Source organism: Pocillopora damicornis, chromosome 5 (assembly GCF_964200805.1).
Source record: "Pocillopora damicornis chromosome 5, jaPocDami1.2, whole genome shotgun sequence".
Lineage (NCBI taxonomy): Eukaryota > Metazoa > Cnidaria > Anthozoa > Scleractinia > Pocilloporidae > Pocillopora > Pocillopora damicornis.
The window spans coordinates 22,555,847-22,574,757 of record NC_142674.1 but is presented as its reverse complement, the minus strand read 5'-3'; the positions used below and the strand labels follow the sequence as shown (position 1 = coordinate 22,574,757).

Here is an 18,911-nt window from a genome sequence, read left to right as displayed (position 1 = left end):
TAAAGCTTCTACGTTCTGGAGCTATTTACACAACAGGTTTCTGATGGTAGACATTCAATGAAGATAGTTTTGTTCCAGTGACTAAAACATGTTCTCTGTGTGTAAGTTGAACATTCTCCAAAGGTAGTCCAAAAATTTTAGCGTCTCTTGGCAGGATTCTGCCATGAAATTGTAAAGATGATTTCAAAAGAAAAATATGGCATCGATGAAAAAAATTAAAAATGAAAGATTTGAACTTGAACTATTGAAAGTAGAGCTCAAAGAGTTGTCCTCGCACCAGCGCGACACACTGCGACTACTGCCAAGTTTTTTAGTTATGTGTCAACTGCTCTAATCAGTACAAAGTTCGAATAAAGTTATTTATTTAAAATTTTGATGGGAACAAATGAGTGGAATTTTAATATTGTATTGCAGTCTTAAGTATACTAAGTTAATTTTAACAAATTAGTCGTTGAGTTGGGCTAGATATATTTTTTGTTTTAAAGAATTAAATCGTCATCATGATTAGTTCAATGTAGTTAGCTTAAATACATTAGCATTTGGGTGCTACTCTCTAAATTCGAGACTAAATAAAGTTTATGTATGCATGTATGTATATTAAAGAAAAAATGCTGCATCCGAGTGTAAATTTATCATCATAGGACATGTACCAGGGTTAAGGAAGAATTTTATGAGTTCCGTAATTTTCTTTTATTTCTTCTTATTATTATTAATATAATCATGGAACGAGAGAGAAGGTTGTAAAAAAATTGTAATAGTTCTCGCATAGAATCGCATTGAATTGTTGCTCAGTCAACCCCCATGGCATTGGGACCCCTTTCCTCTCTACCAGTGTAAAAGTTGATAAGAAAGCTTTGCCACCCTCCCCCTCCCTCGTCACATTCTTAGATGCACCCCACACTTCCTTGACTTGTGGGAGGGAGGTGCAAGGGTTGTTGAATATTTTTAACACGTAGACGAGCAATACTCTACGTTGATAATAATGATTTAGCCCTACATCAGACAAGCCTATACAGAGGGGGGGGGGGGGATTTTTTGCGCTTTTCATGCGAGGAGGGCGCTAAGAGATTGCGAAGGGAGGGCGAGCAGAACGTTAAAGGAAAGTGTCCAAGACTCTTCCCTCACGCTTTGTGACTAAAATATCACACCTCTACTAACTATGATCACACGTACTCATAGAATGAGATATAGTTGTGTTTCTAACCAAAATTATTTTTATTGTTATTTTATGTTATTGTCGACAATAATCTCAGTTTATGTCTTCGTAGCTCCTAACAACACATGCTTAACAAAGGGTTTGTTTCCCCGTTAAATTTATTGAAGACTTGCGGAAAGTGTCAAATTCGCTTTAATTCTGCCATGCACCCGCCGTGATGTATCTCTCTTAAGTCAGGTGCACTTAAAGACAAGTCGATTCTTGTTGCATGACATGACATGACAAGAGTATATCTGTAGCGTTACTTGATGTCACACAGTTTCATTACGTTATCACGTGACATGTCGAGAGCGCTGTCACAAATAGGGAGCTTAAGCAAACCACGACGACGACGGCAACGAGAACGTCATCCAACAAAAGGTTTAATGAGCAGAACAATGGCTATGCACGTGCGTTATAAATCTTTGTACATTTCTTTGCCATCCTCTGCAAAACAACAACGTGAAATGACCAAATTCTGCGTCCTGTACGGAACGTGGACGACGACGGCTAATATTTCGTATCAGTCCATTTGGAATTACACGCCGCCATTGCACATTTAGCTCGAGCACGATTTTAGAGCCATTAACGAACCGAACAGATCTAGACAACTGTGAATTTCGCTCATAAAATATAAATTCATTTTTTACTTGGCGTCGTACCCAGCGTCGTCGTCGTGGTTGCTTAAGCTCCCTAATGTTTAAGTGGATGTCACAATGCATCCTCCATTAGTGTAACTTGTTGTCATGTTGTACTGTTACGTTGATACTTGTTGCGTGACATATCAAGGGCGTTGTCACAGATATTTTGGTGGATGGACAGAAATAGAGGTAGATACGCCATATAATCTAGAAACGAAATCTGGAAGAAACGAAAGTGCACGTAAGAATGACGATTACGAATTCACTTTGCTCAAGGATTATGGGATGTCACGAAATAAAGTAATCGATCCAAAAGTCCTCTTCTAAACTAAAAGCTGTTTAATAACTATAATAAATTTGACACCACAACACTTTGAAAATGGAGTGCTTGCAAGGATATGAATCCTGTCGTTGTTCATAAAAATAACCAAACGTGTGAGATAAAAAAATGCGTTAGCAATGTATGTAAAGCAAAATGGCTGCGCAAAACCAGACGTTGTAATTTACATCTCAGGAGAAAACAACAAAAGCTGAGTCACGAAAACCCGAACAGTTTAAGAGTAGAAAAAGAGATTTCTGCCGTCAGTGCTGTAGCCTATTCTAGTTTCCAAAGCATGAAGCACACGCGAGTATTGCATCTCCCCCTGAACGTGATTTCATTCTCTCTTTCCCTTCCTCCTCCTCCCCCCCCCCCCCCCCCCCCCCCGCCACCCCTTCACTTTGGAACAGCTAGTGAAGTTTTTGCAATAGTTTTCTGCTTTCTATTTACCATGTCGGATGGAGGATCACACGCTGAGAGTAAAGTGTCTTCCCCGCGAATACGACTCAGTCACCCCGTGTAGGGCTCGAACCCAGACCCCTTAGTTAAGCCATCTCGGGAGTCCAACCTCTATTTGCCAAAGTCTCGCGTGCGCGAGAATGATTGACAGATTCTCACCTCTCCAGTATCGCTGGACTGAAGTATATGCCTTATCACGTGATCCTCCTGATTCTGGTTGAGCCCACCGGCCTTCAGTTCAATTCTTAGCTGGTCAGCGGTAATGTAAGTTACAGAGAAATCACCGGTGACAAAAAACATATTCTGAAAACAGAAAGCGAAAAACTTGGAAACTGAACTGGACACTACAAATTTAAAGGGCGTAAATTACAAAACAGTCGTTCCTTTTTATGTGCTGTAACTCTCTACTCACAGCGGGCAAAGTATCGAAAGCTAATATGCTGTCCCGCTCGGCGATCTTGAGGTTAGGCCAACCGTGGCGATCGCTTTTATCAGTAAAGTAGACGAACACAAAACCAAATAGCACAACAACAAACAGGATACAACATTCTCTCACCCTGAACATGTCCAATTTACACTCCAATTCAAACAGGTCTAGTTCTTCGACCAGCTGCTTGACAAACGCACTTGATGAAGTTAATGAAAAATTAATTATTAAATTAGTAATCATAGTTGTGTAGAGCACTTCGCAAGCTCAAATTCTCACTTTACATGACGCCCAGGCCACGTCCCTGCATCACGTGGACAAATCAAATGTATTTTATTGGCTATGGGAAGATCTAATTGCTTTTTTTTTTTTTTTTTGGTTTTTGTTTTCAGGGAGAAGGGAGGGGTTGGGGGGTATAACCTAGAAACTGCACCCGTAATATGAAAAAAAAAAAAAAACCAAGAAGGCGCAAAAAACATTGATCTAGCTTCTACTTTTTGAGGCTATTTATATAACGGGTTTCTAATAGTAGAAATTCAATGAAGATGGTTTTTTTCCATGCTGGATTTAATGACTAAAGGACTACTACAAACATGTTCTCAGTAGGACGTGAAATATGCTTACTCCAGAATGGTTACTTTTTCGCACAGTGCAGTAGCCACTGAAAACATCTTGAAAGTTATCCTCGAGCCTGGGAAGAGTTCCAGCACCTGAAATAATTAAAGCACAAAATCACAGGTTACTTGACCAGCTGCCATTTTGAAAACTGACTGAGTAACCCCTGGGAACGAGGCTGAGGGATTAAGCGGCGTCAACACAGCGGAACACAGCAGTCAAATAATCGCACACACGCAATTCAGTGGATAATTTGCTTCTGTAAACATGGAGAATCTATATAGTATAGTCCACTGGAGTGCACCTAATGTAGGCCAAAGGGACAAAAAAAAAAAGGGGAAATCATGTAAACACAACTGGAAATTATTTTGACAATCCCGAATTTTGTTCATGGTAGCAATAACTTAATAAAATGAGGTCCATTTTCGGAAAGACACACATGAAAAAAAAAATTTGCGAACTGAGTATCTGGAGAGGATATTGCATTTATTTCAAATCTGCTGCGCTGTCTTCCATCTTCTTCGATATATTCGGCCATCGTGCTTTGACCAAAAAAAATATTCACAGAACGAAATCAATTACCACCTCTCTGTCACTTTGTTTTTTGTGTAAATGGACTGTCACCGTGTTTCGTCCTACTTGTTGGCAAATGCAAATTTTTTCATCACCTGTTGTGAAAGCTGCTAAAACATATCATTGAAGACGAGCTTAAGCAATTAAAAATGCCATGGTTACCTTTATTTCACAAAACGATCGCGGCGAACTTTGAATTCACCTCGCATAAGCGACAGGGAACGGCGATCTATAGGAAAACAAATTTTCTCCGCACGAAGTGAGCTGAATAATTCATAGATTGCTGCTAAATTGTTCCTAGGACCAGTTAGACTTCTCTCGCGATAGATTTTACCGTGGTTAGCTGATTTTTGTTATTGTTCTTCCATGCTACGAGACGGTCACCTTCAATTAACCCTTTTGTTCGGACGTGTTGTAAAGGATCAATGCACTTTGCCAAAGCCTTAATTGATATTTCACCGAGCACAACAATAACGCGTAGTTTTGTGCGATTGTTTTCGAGGAGGAAACAGTGTTTACTGTACTGTACATCAAACAGAAAAACACAAAAGATTCGAATTTAAAGAAATGAGCTGATCAACCAGAGAAGAAAAAAAACGGTGGCAAATTATATTCACAGGAAAAAAAAACGGAAGCTTTTAATCGGAAAATTTAAAGCTGGAAAGCCAACAATTGCAAACTTCGACTGACGAGAAGGAATTGACGCATCAAATCTGCTTGATGGAAAGCATAGACCTCGACAAGAAAAATGGTTGCTTGAAAGTGGAAGATCGATTTTTCGGCAAGAGGAAACCGTCAGTTATTCTGAAACGAATACACAGAAAGATATCTTTACTAGAAAGCCAGAAAGAATTCGCTAAGCTAAATCAGGAGCGTGCCTCAAGCGCAGTACCGTCGAAAACGAGAAATACTGTTTCATCTTTGCAAGAAACAAAAATAGAGAAACTCCACCGCTCGATAAAGGAATCAACGAATGAGTCTGAGAAGCAGAGAGCATCAACAGCGCCAGGAAATTTGTCGACGTCAAGCATAAACTTGGATCCATGGCCCACAAAGGATGAATTCATATGTTTGATATTCCGAATGATTTGAACGATCCTCGTGTAATATACACTTTGGAGGTAATTTCCACCTAAAATTCTAACCCATAAACCCTTTAACCCAGAAAACAGTTTGAAACTCGACACCATACGCAGAAAATGTGTCCGAAATTTTCGAAAGTTTTTATTCCCAAACAAAATCGAATTTAATGTAACGATATGTTAAAATATATTCAGATATCACGAACATTTCAGCGCCATTCCTGCTGCGAAAATAAATTTCCGATCTTTATTAAAAAGGAGTATACATAAATAATTCATAGAGAAGATATTTATGAAAGCCCTCGTGTGAATATCAGGGGCATTTTCGAATAACACAGGAACACGACATGTTTCCTTATAATAGTGCATTGACAAAGAGTGAAACTGAAGTAGATGTTCATCGTAACTCGTTCAGCCCCAGATTATCCAGTTTTATATTTATAATCCTTTTGTAAACATCAGATATTTATACGACCGAATCTATGACATGCATGATAAATTTCTCTACAATTCAGTCAAACAGTCTCTGTTTTTTTTATATCAATGCCTAATTTTAGGGCTGAGGCTGAACGTATTTTTTTTTTCTTGGGCGATTTGAGCCTGAAAACGTTCTTGACATTTCAATCCTTCTCTACATCGTGCAATAAGAAAATCGCATCGTCGATGTTAGAAAATTTTCCTAAGTACTTGAGTCTATTTTCCTGTTAGACCACAATTTTACATTTCCTTTGCACTTGATACCAAGAAAATATAAACTGTTGATTCTCTCGTGGTTATACTCCTCACAAAAAAAATGAGCTAAATAAAGACGTTCTCAACTGACTCTCAGCCTGAGTAGGTTTTCAGTATGCTTTTAAAATTTTGGTTAATCTCAACCTGAACGTTCACATGAAAAAGTTTATTATAAAATGAAAAATAATTTATTGTAACTTTTTAACATTGCTGAATTTTCCTTAGGGTTTTTTATGATAAAGAAATGAAGGATTACAAACATTCTGCCCTGATTCTTTTTAAGATTGAAAATAAAAGAGAAGGAAAATGAGCATGGGATGTTTTTTCTTGCTGATGGTAGGTCTTACCTGTAACACGAACAAAAGCTGCTTTCTGGACATCCCTGCAATACTCGATACCCCCTCTAAGGCAAGCATCATTTGCTGAAACAACGAAAGGTCATTGGTTTAACTCTTCGAAATGTTGCAAATAAATGATTTTAAGTATAATTTTTGTTTCTGCTGTTATCGGGTTTTCAGCAGTTCCATGCTTTGAACGACCACAAGACATGATTGAAAAGTTAAAACTAATTCAAACTCTTTCCATGAAATCAGCTTAAGCAATGTCACTTTCGCCCCTTTTTCTTGCCGCGTGTACGTAAAAACTTTTCAGTACCTCGTAAGATATAATTCCATCCTCGTCCTCGTCTTCCAGTGTGAACGCGCGGCCATACATTTCCAGGCGACTTCGGTCGACAAGTCGATACTGCGCGATATAATCAATTGTTGAGTCTGAAAAATGAGAGCTACATATCACATGAACTGATAGATAAAGAATGGTTTGCTTTTTGCTGATAACTCAATCCTAGTCAAGTTTAAAGGAACCTTTTCCGAGAACAGGAAGAGTCCATCGAAAAGATCAGTGAAGGGCAAACAGATACCGAGGTTACAAGAGCATTTTTTTCAGTCGGGACCAAAGTTGTCGTCTCTTTCCATCAATAAAGATGGGCGTGGTAATAGTAACACATACATACCTTTTCTTGTTTTTATATCGGCTTGTCCCATGACTTCACTGACAGCTTCCCTGATGAAAACAAATGTTTTTCGAGTGAGAAGAAAAAGTGCAATCGATTAACAGTGAGAAATCATATGTTCACTATTTGAAACCGTACTCATTAAAGCTTTAAATTAAGAGTAATGTATCGTCCTTATTTCCAGACGTAATGCACCGCAAAATTTATCAACCTCTTTTCAATGGATTTTCCCTTGAAAATTATGATGGGGCGTTGAGGGAAAAGCCTTGGATAAAAGTTATGTGAATCAAATAATTTTAAAAAATGCCTGATTGTGTACTAAAGGCAGCAGGGAGATTAACAGTCAGATCTCATAAGCAAATAAGAGGTATATGACTTACTTTAACACTTTCTGCAGTCTTTTACCCAACTCCGCTCGTTCTTTGAATGCTGCATTTACACGTGATACGCCTCGAACTAAAACAGGTATAAGTGTGTATTAAACGGGTCTTCAGAATTGAGGATGAAAAATAACAACAAGAAACAGAGATAAGTGACTGCTTGAATAATTAAATGCCTGGCTTACTGAATCCCTGACTGACTTACTGACTGACTGACTGAGAGGCTCGCTGGGTGACTGACTCCTTGACTGACTGCCTAACTCGTCAACTGACTTGCAGACTGAATGACTGACAGGCTGGTTTACTCGCTGGCACTCACTGACTTACGAATAGACTGACTAATTTATCGATAGATCTACCTTCTAACTGTCATTACAGAAATTCAACGTACTCTTTGGAGGAGCAGTTCTCGTTTCTTTTTCTATCTGCTTTTCTTCTTCCTTTTCCTCCTCTTTCTCTTTTTCCTCATTATTTGCACGTGGTTCTTCTTCGCCCTTCGAACTAATGTCTTTCCTATCCTCAGCTACGTCATCGTTAGTGCCATCCCCCTCAACAGTTTCCTCTTTCATTTGCATCTCTTCTCCAGTTCCCTCGCCGTTATTTTCTATTGACAAGTCTTCACCAGGCTCAACGGTTTCCACGAGGGGCGTGGAGCTTGTAACCACATAATCGTCTTCGTTAATCTCTTCGCGTTCAGGAGAATATCCCTGTATGGACATTGATGGCTTCTCCTTTTCCTTATAAACGACAGTCTGTGAGATAATCTTTTTAGATGGCCTAGCTTTCTTAGTGCCTTTGGCGGCGAATGCAGAGGGTTGAGGCTTGGCAGGAATAACTTCATCCGAACTCACTTGAGTGGGCTCAGCAGATTGTGGACGATCGTCGCCCTAAAATGTAAAACGAGAGGAGACTGAGCTTTAGCGTAGTTACTTTCACGCCATAGCACCTTACTTCCATTGGTCACTTTGATGAGGATAAGTTACAATACAAACTTGTAAAACCATTTACTATAAAGTTTGGTCAGGACTAAATTTTACAGTAAAATTTCGGTTTTAGCTCAGGAAACCGGCGGACACTTACATTTTCCTCTTCCTCAATGACCTCTTTTTCCTCCAGCATCTCATTATCCTCGTCATCAACGGTCCTGTAGCGTTTCTTTCGCACTCGTTTAACACTGTGGGGATCTTTCGATTTTCTTTCAGGAGGCGCTCTGCGAGATCAAGAAAATGAAAAATGAAAAACCAAGTGTAACATATTTTTAAATTGAGTAAAATCTCGTAAAATCAATTTATAAGTCAATAAAAACAATTCTCACCTGATTTTTCTCTCTTTGCTCCTTTTGATACTCTAAAACAAAAATAACGAATTTAGCGTTTCGGATCCCAGCCAAAACTTGTTCCTGTTTCCAGACCTATCCCTACCCCTCTCCCTCATCTCCCCGCCCTCTTATGCTATGACGGTCCATCGTAAGCGAACTTAAAGGTATCTGTGATAGTTCGACGAAACTGGATCCATCCTTCTGATTGGAGAGTGGCACCGAGAGAGAGATTCTACAATTTCAGTGAAACATTACTGTGGCACTTAATTATAAGGTGAAACCTCTATTAAGGGGACCCGAGTTAAGCGGAATCCCAATTACGCGGACACCCTCTATCAAGCGAACACGAAGCCGGGTTCAGAAATTTACGCCTTATATTTCCCTCTGTAAAGAAGCCCAATTCAACGGACACCTCTATTAAGGGGACGCAGATACTAAAATACATCGTATTTGGCTTACTTCTATTGTTAAAAACCTCTAGTAAGCGGACAATGGACTGACAATGTAGTGTATAGGTTTACGTCTTTGAAAGACTCGATTAAATGTAATCAATCCAATGTGCTGCGCGTATTATCGTTGCTGTTTTGCTGTTATGTTTCTGCTTTATTAATGAAAGGCAATAAACTTGAACTCTGGATAGATTCTTTAGCAACAACCTTCTCACAGTACAGAGTAACCGTTGAATATTAAACTTTAACAAAGACTGGGCAATTTTTACAAACCTCTCTAAAGCGGACACTCGGAAAGGTCTCGAGGATGTCCGCTTATTAAAGATTCACCATTTATATCGGAAAATCACACTCAGTATAAAGAAAACGTATTTGCAATCCATGTGCTACCTTATCTGAGTTACTGACCTCTTTATCAATCATTATCAAACTCTCCTCCCGATTCAGTTCTTCAGCTGATGCCGATGCAGGACTATTTATGTGACCTTAAAGTTAAAAAAAAATGACAACAAAATAACCAAGGAGTAAAAGAGTGTGCACTAAAATTACAATCAAAGTAATTGCAACGTCCTATCAAAGCAAAAGAAAATTTTATAGTGACCCACTGGAAGCTTAAACTTAATTTATGCAGCCGGTTCCAAGCGCAGATAAACTCGAGTGATAAAGTCGCGATTGGTGTAAGATCAGTTTTGTGGGCTGGTTCGAAAGAATGGCGCTAGTCTTCTAGACAATTGCAGCACGTGTGTGAATGAAAACCATAGCAAAACTGCATAACATTCGACTCTTCCAAGTTAGTTTATCATCTGGCAACCGATCCTGTGTCAGAGCTACTTGCCATCTCGTTACCTCTGAAAGGTGATGTTCTTTGTGCTGGTATCCCCGGTCCAGTTTCAGTAGCTGGAGAAAAACAGTGCTATCATTTAGTGTACATGAATTTCCTACAGTTTATATTAACATTAAGAGTGATGCCAGATTGCTTTCCATGGAAGCTGAAAATTATTCGATCATCGAAGCTTATAGTTATAAAGGAAAAAGGCAGGGTAAGGTTTTAATGCCGCTAATTCAGGGACCTTCCTTTACAGAGCCTGATTTCAGGGCGCTAAAAGATGCACATTTTGGCTGCTTTGTGTAATTTACTGAAAGTCCTTTTACAGAATGTTAGGATCCCAGACGAAGCACTCATCGATTGCTAGCAGGGAATAACTCAGGGAAAATTAAGTGAATATTAAACGCTTTTGAATGAACTTTTTTTTACTTAGTGTAAAATTTCATGAAATTTCTACCACAGACAACTAACCACGATCGACATACCTTCGGCATCAAAGTGCTCCTCTTTCCCTTCCCTCTCCTCGTCACTAGTTTCTAGTCTCTCATCAGCTGATGAACACTTGTACCTTGGCTTGCCGCATCTCTCGCAGATATCCCGACAAGCCTTGCACGGTCCCCCTGACCGCTGACATAAAGTACCGCACATAGAACAAATGCCTTCGCACTCAGGGATGAAGGACGAACAGCGATAGCAATTAATGCCTTTACATCCAACAGGACTTTCTTGGCTGATGCCTTTATTATGGTCCCTGCTTGAGTTAGGGGCTTGGAACTGTTGTTTGAAGAAATTCATGTCGCTCTCGCTTAATTCGTCGTCGCCCCGGAAGGCGCGGGGCCTGGGACGGAAATGAACCTCATCTGAGTCTGAATCTTGAGGAAAAAATGTAAAATTGGAATTGATTTTTTATTTCTGATGTATTAGGTGGATAATATTATGTTCTTTTTGACTGAGTTGTAAGGTTGAACGGAAATGAAATGATGTAATTGTTTAACCTTACAAAGGCACCATTACATAAATCAAAAGGCCGTAAACGATTGTACAGTAAACGGGTTTTGTCTCTTTCCTCTGAACATGAGACTTCAAAATCATTGAAAAACACAACTTCTCTTTTCATTCTGTCTCATTTTAAGTTTAAGTCCACACTATTAGAACCAACTTTCGCGGAAATGCAACAGATCCGTCCGAGTGCAGGACCAGACGGCTTTATCTGGACCAGCCCAACCCAGCCTGTCCGGGCCTACATACGCCAGCTTTCACTACGCTTTCCCTTAGGATTTCGCGGGAGGGGCCCTCTGGGTCGAACGTTGACTCATATCAATATTTTTGTGTATCTATCCGCCAGATAGACCCTATAAAATTTCCTGTGCAGCCACTCGGGAAAGGTAATTTTCTCTGTTTATCAAGTAACTTTTCTTGTTTATGAGACCCCTGCACAAAAAAATTGTTTTGGCAATTTTTTTGCCCAGCTACAGGCATGACTTCGCTCTCTGAGCTTTGGAAATATTTCAGAAGTTAGTGGCATTGGCCTTTTCCAGACATAACAAGAAGGAAAGGTGATCTGTTTGAGCAAGAAGGGAGAATTGTATATTTAAAAAAAATACCTTGACCGATTTTTGGAATGGGTTTAACTGTTGGCCTTTTATCTCGTCTTTCTCTTGGATAGTCCTCTCCACCGATACTCCTCCGAGTTCCGCCTTCTAAGGTTCTTTCAATCTCAGAGCTTTTACGCTGTTCTGTAGTGCCAGGCTTACTCTCTTTTCTTCTCGCAGTATTTGTTACGGTTTTGTCAGATCTCTTTCGGACTCTACTTTCATTATTCGCTGGTCTCGTTTGGTTCCTGGGCTCCCACTGGGACTCGTCACTACTTGACGCACTTAAGTCGCTAAGCGGTTTGACATGTAGACTAAAATCACTGTCCCAGTCGCTGTCCCATTCAGTACTTTTTAAAGGGGCTCTGTCGGAGAAGTCGTTCTCAAGAGGCCTTTGAGAAGTAGAATCCTCTGTTGCTATGACAACAGATACGAGTTAAGGGTAACTAAGGAGCATTCTTGACAGAATCATGCTCTGTTAGTTTCAAATGAGTTATTTGTTATTCTGTTAGTTTCAGACTGTCTCATTAACGACTTTGAGGAAAAATTTGTGATAATCTTTAGTACACATGTCGAAAACTCACCAAAAACCCGGTACTTAAAGTACTGAAAGTTAAAATATTTCTATCGACTTCTTTGGCTTACAGGAAAACGGATCACAACGATGAATCCAGAAGGAGTGATCGCTATGAGCAAATGGTACTGACAACAAACCAAATTCTCCCAAGATTTACTCCAATAAACGCTCCACATTACATAAGGAGAATTTGACTACTCACCTGCAATATGCTCATCTTTTGCATTTTTCTCTCCAGACTCCCGTCGCTTCGTTTCTTGGCTCTCGTGTTTTCTCCGTTCTGTTTTCATAGCGTTATTCCGCGCTTGTTGAATCTGAGCCTGCAGTGAAGACAGGTCGACGTTCTCCTCACTGTCAGCAAGGTACCCATCACGTTGCGTGGGCGAAACGGACCAGGACGAAGGGCGATCCATGTCATCCTAATAAAAATAAATAGGCAAAATCTCAAATAAACAAACTTTAATCGTAACGCTTTAACGTGTGCCTCGAGCAGTTGCCGTCAGGCATGTTCCGCAAACAAACGTGTTTAATTTTGGACACTTTTGTCCATTCTCGGACGCTACCGTCCAATTTTGAACACTTGCGTCAAATTTCGGACGGTACCACCCGATTTCTGATATTTATGTCCATTTCCGGACGAGACCGTCAAATTTTGAACATCTGTGTCAATTTTCGGGCGGTAGTCCCCGAATTCGGACACTCAAGCTTATTTCAGTTAAGACAGTGTTGTTCCAATTCGGACGCATATGACCATTTCCGGACAGAAGTGTTCAGTTTTGCCCTTTTGCCCTCTTATTGCGAAACTATTGCTTCCACTTACTTTAAATTATTAAATGCCTGGAAAAAGTTAGGTTAAAAAGCGCTTGTAAAACACGAAGTAACGTAATTCTAGAGATTATATTCTCTTGCGTAAAATGTATGTTTCAATAACCTAAGTTCGTCTACCCATGCTCAGTTACCTGATTTCCAAAATTACCAGGGGATAGTATTTTAGGTCTGAAAAGTCCAGAACCCGGAGAATCCGGGCTCCAGGCGTCGTCCTCTTTGAACTCAAGGTCTGACAGGGTATCTTCACTAAACCTCGTTTTGGTGAAAATAATGACGTCATCATCATCATCTTCATCATCCGATAACTCTTCAGCAACAGGAGTAGTGCTAAACACTTTGTCTCGTTGATCCAAGCCAACGACGAAGAACGAATCCGTTCTTGAAAGAGGATTCTTATGGTGTCTGGTTCTTTGATTCGTTTCATCTCGTCGTTGTTCGCCGGAAGATGAGTTTTTCCTCAAAAGAGGATTCTCGTCGTATTTGGCTGTTTGATTTGTTTCATTTTCCAGTCGTCTTTCACTCTCGTTCAAGTTATGTGAATAACCTTTCCCTCTTTTCTTCCGGGCCAAGGCTTGTTTATTTCTTTTATTTGGTGTACTCTTGTTGATCTGAGTGTCAGTTTGAATTTCTTGTTTGTTGTGGTGTGCTTTTTTCCTTCCATGTTCGTGTGATTTTCCGCCCTTGTCGAGAGACCTTTCACTCGAACCCTCTTCGTCTCGAATCCCGCGAATGAAATAACTTGTCTTTCTAGCTCCACCAAATGGTTTTCTCCGAAGTCTTACTGTAAATCCTGACTTCGGATCATAATCTTCTATCATTTCAAAATCGCTATAAGCGTCTAGATCATTATCAGTAGCTGAGCTCCTGTTTTCTTTTCCATTTCTTTCGCCGTTTTCCTTTCCTTTTTCCCATTCTCCATTATCATTCTCATCATCTCTCAAAATCGTCGCACGTGTAACTCCATCATCCCACGCACGGCGTATATCAGGGGGTTCGTTTAAGTTATCAATGTTCGCCCCAGGCTCTGTCATGAATACACTACTGCTACCTGATTCCGAGCGATTCCGCTCATAACGCTGGTCTGTAGACTCCAAGTCGTCTTCTGTTTGACTCTGCCTGCTCATGTGAAGGCGGAAAGATTCCAGATCATCTCTCCAGTCCATCGGCGAGTTGAAATGCAAATCTTCCGGGTTAACTCTTGATGAAGGCTGCTCGACACCCGATTTTTTAAAACGTCTATGGTCCACAATAAACCTTGAATCTCCTCGATGTAGGGTGTCTATAACACTTTCATGTAAGTCTTTTTCCGTGAATATTTGAGAGTCTGTTGTGGGAGCCCCGCATTTGTGGCATTGTTTAGGTGTAGTGAAGATCGAATGAACTCGTCCGCGAGAATTCGTGACCTTCCCTACCACTTGCAAGTTTGCGTGACATGAGGCGCAACTGTACACTGGATCTACATCTGGGTCATACTGTCCAATAGAGGGTAGAACATCCAAAACCTACCACGCGCAAACAGCTTTACATGAATTTGCAGATGAGTACTGAGAATTGTCTGTAGTTACCTTACCTTTGCTCTGTCACCCTCCACCCTTAACAAAGACTAATTACAACTTACCTTTTTCCCGTCTTCAATAGCTCAGGCTCCTTGCGATATCTAACTATTCTCTAATTGGCCGTTTGATAAGTTAGGTTTTACAGTACTCAATCGAATTTTACTGTATCACGAAAATAATTGATTGCCTTACTCCTTTTTAGGGCACTTCTCTCTACGATCCATCAAATCAAAATTTTAAAGATAGTATAAGTGAGGGTATCAAGATGGACAGTGATCTTCTTGAAACACAAATTTTCAGGACTGAAAATGAAAAAATAGAAGGTCGGCCACGAGAATTATAAACTTGATCTTGCCACCTGAAGCAAGACGATACATTCCAATCTACATTGAGGGAATTCCTTGAGTAATGGAGGGCGGGAATTGAGAGGGAAGGGGGGGAGGAAGGAGACAAAACCATTCTGTGGGAGGATGGGAGAAAGGAAAAGGGAAAAAATTATCCAGAGGAAGGGTGGTGGAGAAGGGAGGAAAACTATCTCGTTAACTTTTAAAATCTCTTTACCTTCCAGCTGAGCCTGCGATACCCTCCGCCGACTCGTATGACGGGGTTTAAAGCGAACGTTTCCTAAAACAAAAAAAGACACGAACATGGGAGGAAAGATTTAGCTTAAATAATTTTAACAACATGGCAGCCCTTTTGACAATCATGAATTTTTCTGAGAAAAATAATTTACAACTTATTTAGGTTCGTTTTACAACTTCTTTCTCAGGGGATCAAACTTGTTTTACAGGTTTTAACACTTACCCTTTCAGATCTCTGACTCCTGAGGAGGCGAGGACAAGGCGAACCAGATGTTGATGAGGGAGCCTGGGCCTAGAGAAATAATATACATCAGTTGGGGTGGATCCAACAATATTCGAATGGAGGGTCCAAACTTTGACTCACAAAACACAGATATTTTTCCCTCTTTTTTCGTTAACACGCTGGCCAAAATCAAAACAATTACATTTTAAATACTTCATTGGGAATCCATACCCCCCCCCCCCCTGTATCTGCTATTCATCAGGTTCATTGTCCTACGAGATAACACAACCCCATATGGTTAAAATTTAAAACTATGCATCTTCAACCGTACGTTGTTGTTGTTTTTTTTAATTTTCCTTTAGTCTTTTGTTGTTTGTCTCTCCCACCATACGATTTAATGTCACTCGAAAATAAACACAACCCTTAAGATTTACCAGTTTGTTCCTCTTTTCGCGATATTTTTGCTCCTCTGTTGATCCGGAGAGGAGTTTTAGGCTGAAAGGTGGTGGATGAATGAAACTGATATACTTTGAAACGTCTGTGCCGCGGCTTGTCTGCAAAAAAAGAAAGAAAAAAAAAAAAAAGGTAAAAGAACGATGAGTTGATAAGCTTGAGTAAAGACACTCGAATTAAGTAGGTTGTTTGAACGAGCTAGGTGCCATCTCCTCTAATTCAAGGCGCCCTCAGCCTACACGCCCTGAAGCCTGCTTTTGAGGTAATGTAAGGGGTGGCAAATGTGTTCTAGAAACGTAACGCGACATTATCGCAAAGCGGCGTTTAAGACATGCATTCTATTTTTTATTTTTCAAATCCATTTCTTTTCCCTGACCATGGCTTTATCTTCCACTTACGCTCTTTGCTACATCGTTGAAACCAATCCCGACAGTCACATCATAAACTGACAGAAAAACTCTATGATTTGAGTAAACAGATGATGAAACGCTTTTCTTAATAATACATCACCTTACCAGTACTACGGGGTCCATTTTAGGAAGCCTGTCCACTACTTGGATGTGATTCCTGTGTAACCACTCGTTCACTAATTCCTCCTGACAGGGGGTGGTGTTGGGAGTAGCACAGCGATGGATTTGCCATTTGTTTAATGGAGTTTGTAGTCCGTCTGTCTGATTTTCTTGGCTGGTTGTTGCAAGAGCTGAAAAACAAAGTATATTGAAAGCTTTTAAAAAGCTGGAATTTCTCTTCAAACCTTCAAAATCTGTCTCGTAGCTGAGGAGTCTGGGTAACATTCTAGTGTGATGACGTATCATGACGGAATCCGCGCAGTCTCTTTGATTGGTCGATGCTCTGCTTCCAAATTTAGCGCGAAAAGTAAGTCGATTCCAGATCTTTCTCCGAATCGAGCAAGTGCAAAAATATTTTTTCTAAATAATAGAGCTTCGGAAAAATAATATACGCTTCAAAACAAAGTCATCATTGACGGGCTCCACCCTGTACTCGTCTAAATCTCCTTTACCTTGAGATTTACAACCAATTATCAATGCTTTATCTTAAAAAAACGCATCAACATGTGAATTAGAGCTAAAAAATAGTGCGATTCGTGAATAAATTACACCGCTGAGAGCCAACCAGATCGTACTGATCACCAGTCAGTTTCAAAATGGATATAATAAGTATTTTAATCGAAGGACTGAAAGTCTCACCTGAGGAGACTTTTTTAGCCCTCTAACCCCTAAGAGTGACTGGCACCTAATTTCTCCTTACAAGATTACCCAAAATAAAACAGTAAGGTCATGAGAATAAGGGAAATGATCAACGACTAAAGAAGCTTTCACTTGTTGAACAAATTCTCCTGTGCAGAACCTTAAAAAATGTGTAGAGAAAGTATGGAGAATATGCATACTGATGTTAGGGTCAGAAGCCTATCATCATAATGGGTTCCTGTTGGGGTGCAAAGGATTGACGTCATGAAAAAGTGAGTCGAAATGAAAAGCGCGATTTTTTAAATGATTTTACTTTTGCTTTCAGAGGCCTTTTATTATATATGTTTTAGAGTGGGCGAAAAATTATTCATAAAAATACAATAGAATGATCTCAGAAACAAAAACAAGCAAATCTACCCGACTGAGAAACATCCGTAGAAAGGTATGGAATCAATAACAATCTGGAATATCAAAGCAACGAAATAAAACTAACGATTTATATATATACAAATAAGTCAAAGCACTGCACAGTTGTCATGCAGCGAGAAGCCGTACAGCATCGACCAAAATTTTTCACAAGCTGATTAAACAGGGCGCCTTTTGAATTCAAAAAAGATTTGTACAAAATGAGGGAGTCGAATTTCTGAAAAAGTACATTTAGAAGTTGATTCAACAAAGCAAATGTACTTTCATCTTTTACATAACAACAGAATGTATTTGGGATTCAAAATTACCTTTGAAAGCTGCCCTGCCATTACTTCCAAATTTGGGTTTCGTATTATTAAAGCAAACACGCAAGTTGCGATAATGGATTTTCAGAAAATTCGTAAACTTTTTCTGTCAAATTTTGAGCAAAACGGAATCCAGGAAATCCAAGAACGCCAAAAGATTTGAGCAATAAGAAGTTAAAATATCTCTGACGGAAATTCGGAAATGCATAGATCTATGAGGTGTACATTTGCTTCATAATAAATTATGATGCCAATATCTTTTTTAACAGTGACAGCAATTATTTGAGTACCTTTCACCTTCCTAATGAGATAACTTTAATTTTTCGAATTTCCTCTACCGTAGTTAATATGCACAACGAGGCACTATTTTACACACTCTTACTCGAGAATATGTTAATGATTTATGTAACTGCTTGCTAGTAGTTAGTAACTGATGGAAGAAATGCAGCCGTGAAAAAAAAAAATATATATATATATATATATATATAATTGTCCGTTAAAAATAGAAATAAAAAATTCAATTTTAGCGATTCCTGGAACGAAATATATGTTATCGCCTTATCGGCGATTGAAGAAAATTACAAGTCAGTTACATACTTTATCAAGTTTTTTGTCGCAAAATGAATGCTTAAAGTTCGCAAAGAAAACAATATTTCAAGCGGCTTTCGCATTAAAAATGCGCTTTATAACAAAGAATATAAGTTTATATCAAAAGGTTGAATCCGGTGTAAATACGCAAAGAAGTCAGGTCAGCTTTACAAGCGTAAAAATAAACACTAAACACGAAAAGGCCGCTTACCTCGAACGGGTGGCAGCGCCAGCAGATCTTCTTTTTTCCGATCATGTGTTCCATCGTCTGTTCTCGATCTGAGGCTCGGTCGCCGGACTCTGAATTTAGGTTCTTGCTGTAACGGTACAAAGGTTTCATGGCTAGCCATGGTTAAGCTACTATTATCATTTGATACTACAACATCTGCCAAGCCGTTTCCATGGGAAAGCCCTCGAAAAGTTATCAATTATTCATTTGATTTATTTCGGGCTGTCGTGTAAGTGACAGGTGAAATTGATGTCTGAAATGGTTTAGAGTTTATGGAAGCCCTCGGCGCTGCGATTGTGATCGAACAAAAAAATCGC

The 18,911-nt window shown here is 39.6% G+C and overlaps 1 protein-coding gene across 2 annotated transcripts; it reads right to left on the bottom strand.

The window, feature by feature from the left end:
• Positions 1-1,832: 1,832 nt before the first annotated feature.
• Positions 1,833-18,786, bottom strand: LOC113685974 (uncharacterized). 2 transcript variants are annotated; one of them, XM_089206774.1, is made up of 22 exons: positions 18,577-18,786; positions 16,354-16,538; positions 15,820-15,939; positions 15,386-15,454; positions 15,143-15,205; positions 13,157-14,527; positions 12,400-12,616; positions 11,633-12,031; positions 10,514-10,900; positions 10,049-10,099; positions 9,611-9,687; positions 8,751-8,782; positions 8,516-8,645; positions 7,827-8,322; positions 7,436-7,511; positions 7,056-7,105; positions 6,698-6,813; positions 6,391-6,465; positions 3,666-3,751; positions 3,171-3,240; positions 2,774-2,917; positions 1,833-2,056 (listed from the first exon to the last, which is right to left on the bottom strand). In XM_089206774.1, exons 1-22 carry the CDS (start codon positions 18,713-18,715, stop codon positions 1,940-1,942), a joined length of 4,470 nt encoding a protein of 1,489 aa, XP_089062900.1. In that variant the 5' UTR covers positions 18,716-18,786; the 3' UTR covers positions 1,833-1,939. The 2 variants fall into 2 exon arrangements, with proteins under 2 accessions (XP_089062900.1, XP_089062899.1); XM_089206773.1 differs by having other exon boundaries at positions 1,834-2,056; positions 11,633-12,037; positions 18,577-18,784.
• Between the last annotated feature and the right edge of the window lie 125 nt (positions 18,787-18,911).

Coding starts and splice junctions, on each gene's coding strand:
- LOC113685974 (XM_089206773.1), bottom strand. CDS start 18,715: ATGGCTAGCCATGAAACCTTTGTACCGTTACAGCAAGAACCTAAATTC. Junction 16,539..18,576: donor GGCGCTGCCACCCGTTCGAG/GTAAGCGGCCTT, acceptor TTTGTTTTTCAG/CTCTTGCAACAACCAGCCAA. Junction 3,241..3,665: donor GAAAAAGTAACCATTCTGGA/GTAAGCATATTT, acceptor AACTTCATCAAG/TGCGTTTGTCAAGCAGCTGG.